This window comes from Chrysochloris asiatica, unplaced genomic scaffold (assembly GCF_000296735.1).
Source record: "Chrysochloris asiatica unplaced genomic scaffold, ChrAsi1.0 scaffold00104, whole genome shotgun sequence".
Lineage (NCBI taxonomy): Eukaryota > Metazoa > Chordata > Mammalia > Afrosoricida > Chrysochloridae > Chrysochloris > Chrysochloris asiatica.
The window spans coordinates 7,084,953-7,087,636 of NW_006408622.1; the positions used below are offsets into that span (position 1 = coordinate 7,084,953).

The 2,684-nt window shown below is 43.6% G+C and overlaps 1 protein-coding gene across 1 annotated transcript in view; it reads right to left on the reverse strand.

Annotated features, from left to right (window-relative positions):
- Positions 1–2,684, reverse strand: part of RHPN2 (rhophilin, Rho GTPase binding protein 2) — an 83,694-nt gene that overhangs the window by 36,977 nt on the left and 44,033 nt on the right. Inside the window, exon 3 of the mRNA XM_006867310.1 lies at positions 1,431–1,559. Coding sequence (XP_006867372.1) covers positions 1,431–1,559 — 129 coding nt within the window. The remainder of the gene's footprint in view (positions 1–1,430; positions 1,560–2,684) is intronic.

Here is a 2,684-nt window from a genome sequence, read left to right on the forward strand (position 1 = left end):
AGTACTTTTCAAATTTCTTCACCAACACCATGATTTAAATGCATCAATTTTTCTACAGTCTTGCTTGTTCATTGTCTAACTTTTACATGTATATGAGGTCACTGAAAACGCCATGGCTTGGGTCTAGGTATTTTATGTAGGGTTGCTATGAGTTAGCAGTTGCTTTAATTCTGGGTTTTTCTGTGTGATCTCAGGCCTTCCTGGGTTTTCTCATCCAATGATAAGATCATTTTTGCCCTGCCTACCTTAACAAAAGTGTTTAAAAATCAAATGTGCTACGAAATTATTTTGAAAACCAAGAAGAGTGGACGGTGCAAAACACAAGGTGTTGTAACGAATCTGCACATCTCTCTCCTCTTTCCAATGGCCCACATGATTATTCTGGCCACCTTAGAGCTACAATGTCCAAAGGTAAAAGAACCAAGTCTATCTGGGGTCACAAGGGAGAGAAAGGTAGTTTCACACACTAACACTTTCCCTCTGGCTCTAAAGAATGCCTAACATGCAACATCAACAACTATGGTCTGGAAAAGTACATTCTAAGGGGGACATGAAGGTCCCTGTGGTCTTTCTTATGTTCATCCAGGAAACCATTTACTGACTGGATTTCCCCTAGAGCCCGTCTACCTTTTGAGAAGTTCATTTTCCCCACATTGAAAAATATGTAATTCTTCTTTGGAGCTTTTCAAAGTTATTTGTTCTTAAAGATGGATATTCCTTTCAAACATAGGTAACTAAAGAGTAGATGATTTTCTTGGTATACTGAGTTTCTGTGGGGCCACTTCCCAACATTCTACCTTTCACAAATACTGGTAAGGGAGGCTTTTGGATTAGAATATCCAGTCCTCGGCTGTTCAACAGGTTCCATCTCTGAGGCTTCTCAGCTTCACCATCTCCTTAGGAAACGTCCACAGGCCCCATCATCTTTGATGTCAAAGGTCCCATGGTCAGCTCTTTTGCATGATAGCAACAGGCTGAGCCCACATCAGGGCCTGCATGCTGTGGTCAGAGGGTGGAGAGAAAAGGCGAGCTGGAAACCAGTGGGAGGAGAGAGAAAGGCAATTCGGGTCCCCATCTGGCAGGCCAGTTCTCAAAGCTAACCACAGCAGAGCTTCCGGGGCATCGTCACAATAGAGTCACCACACAGCCCACGGAAGAAGTGCTGAGAACCCCAGAAACGTGGTTCTCCCATAAAACCATGTCCAAAGATGCCCCAGGACATCAAAATGATGCCTTTTAGTCTAACTCTTCAGGCATTTCTCAAAAATTCTATAGGTTCATTCCCTGTGACAACAGCAGTCCTGCTTAACCCCAAACCCAGTTAATTCCCTTATTCCCAAAGGAGAGTCTGCCACACACTTGGTTCACAAGCTCCCACCTGGCCCACCCCTAACATTCTGAGGCTCGGCTTAGAGGTCCTGCCCACTTACTCTGTGCTCTGGTAGACTCCCACTGAGATGTTGAGTCCCTCCAATTCTTCCTTGAGCACCTGCAGGTCTGAGTTCACAAAGCTCAGCTCCAGGCGTACCTGCTCCCGCACCTTGTGGTTCGTGGCTGCTCTGTTAAAAGATGGGGGAGAAAAGTGCCCTCAGCCAAGACTCACAGCTGCCAGGTTAGCAAATGTCCTCGATGCCAGATGTGATCAGGTAAGGTGTCTCCAAGACGCTGGCCATCTGCCCCATCCTGGCTCATCGACACCAAGCTGTCAGACATGAACCTTAAAACTATTCTATAAAGAACTAGCTTTGAAAAGAAGAAAGAGGGTTGCTCCTGGTCACTCCTAAAGGACCCCAAATTATCCCCTTAATAGGAAGTGGATGGGAATAGAGAGAAGGAAGACTTCCTAACTCATTCTATAAGCCAAAACCAGAGAAAATGAGATAACAGACCAGTAGAATAAGCCTTGGACTGCGAACCACAAGGTTGGCAGTTCTGGCCCACCAGCCACTCCAAGAGAGAAAGATGAGGTTTTCTGTTTCCACAAAGATTACAGCATTGGAAACCCCAGACAGGATCACTGTGAGTCAGAACTGACTCCATGGCACTTAACAACAACAAATCCCTCATGAATGTATACATAAAAACCCTCAACAAAATATTAGCAACCTGAACCTAGCAAAATTAAAAAAAAAAAACATTATATGCTATGACCAAGTAGGATTTATTCCAGGAATAACGTTATACACCATAGTAATAGCACACACACACACACACACACACACACACACACACGATGATCTCCATAAACTCAGGAATAAGCATTTGACAAAATCCAAACACATTCATTTAAAACAACAAAAACCTCACAGATAATTAGAACTAAAATCTGATAAAGGAACCTAATAGAGAATGATTGACAACCTTCCTCTTACAAACAGAAACCAGGCAAGGATGCTTTTATCACTTTAACACTATGAAGTCCTGGTGTGGTGCTGTTGAATCAACACTGGATTGCAAGGTTGGGGATTCAAACCTACCAGCTGCTCCTTGGAAACTCAATGCAGGGTTGCTATGAGTCAGAACTGACTCAAAGGCACCTAACAACTACAACAACAATCAACACTAAACTGGAGGTTCAGCCCAGTGCCGATTAAGCAGACAGTGAACTTAAAGACAGGCAGATGAGAAAGGAAGAAGTAAGACTGTCTAAATCTATAGATGACATGATCCCATATGTAGAAAAA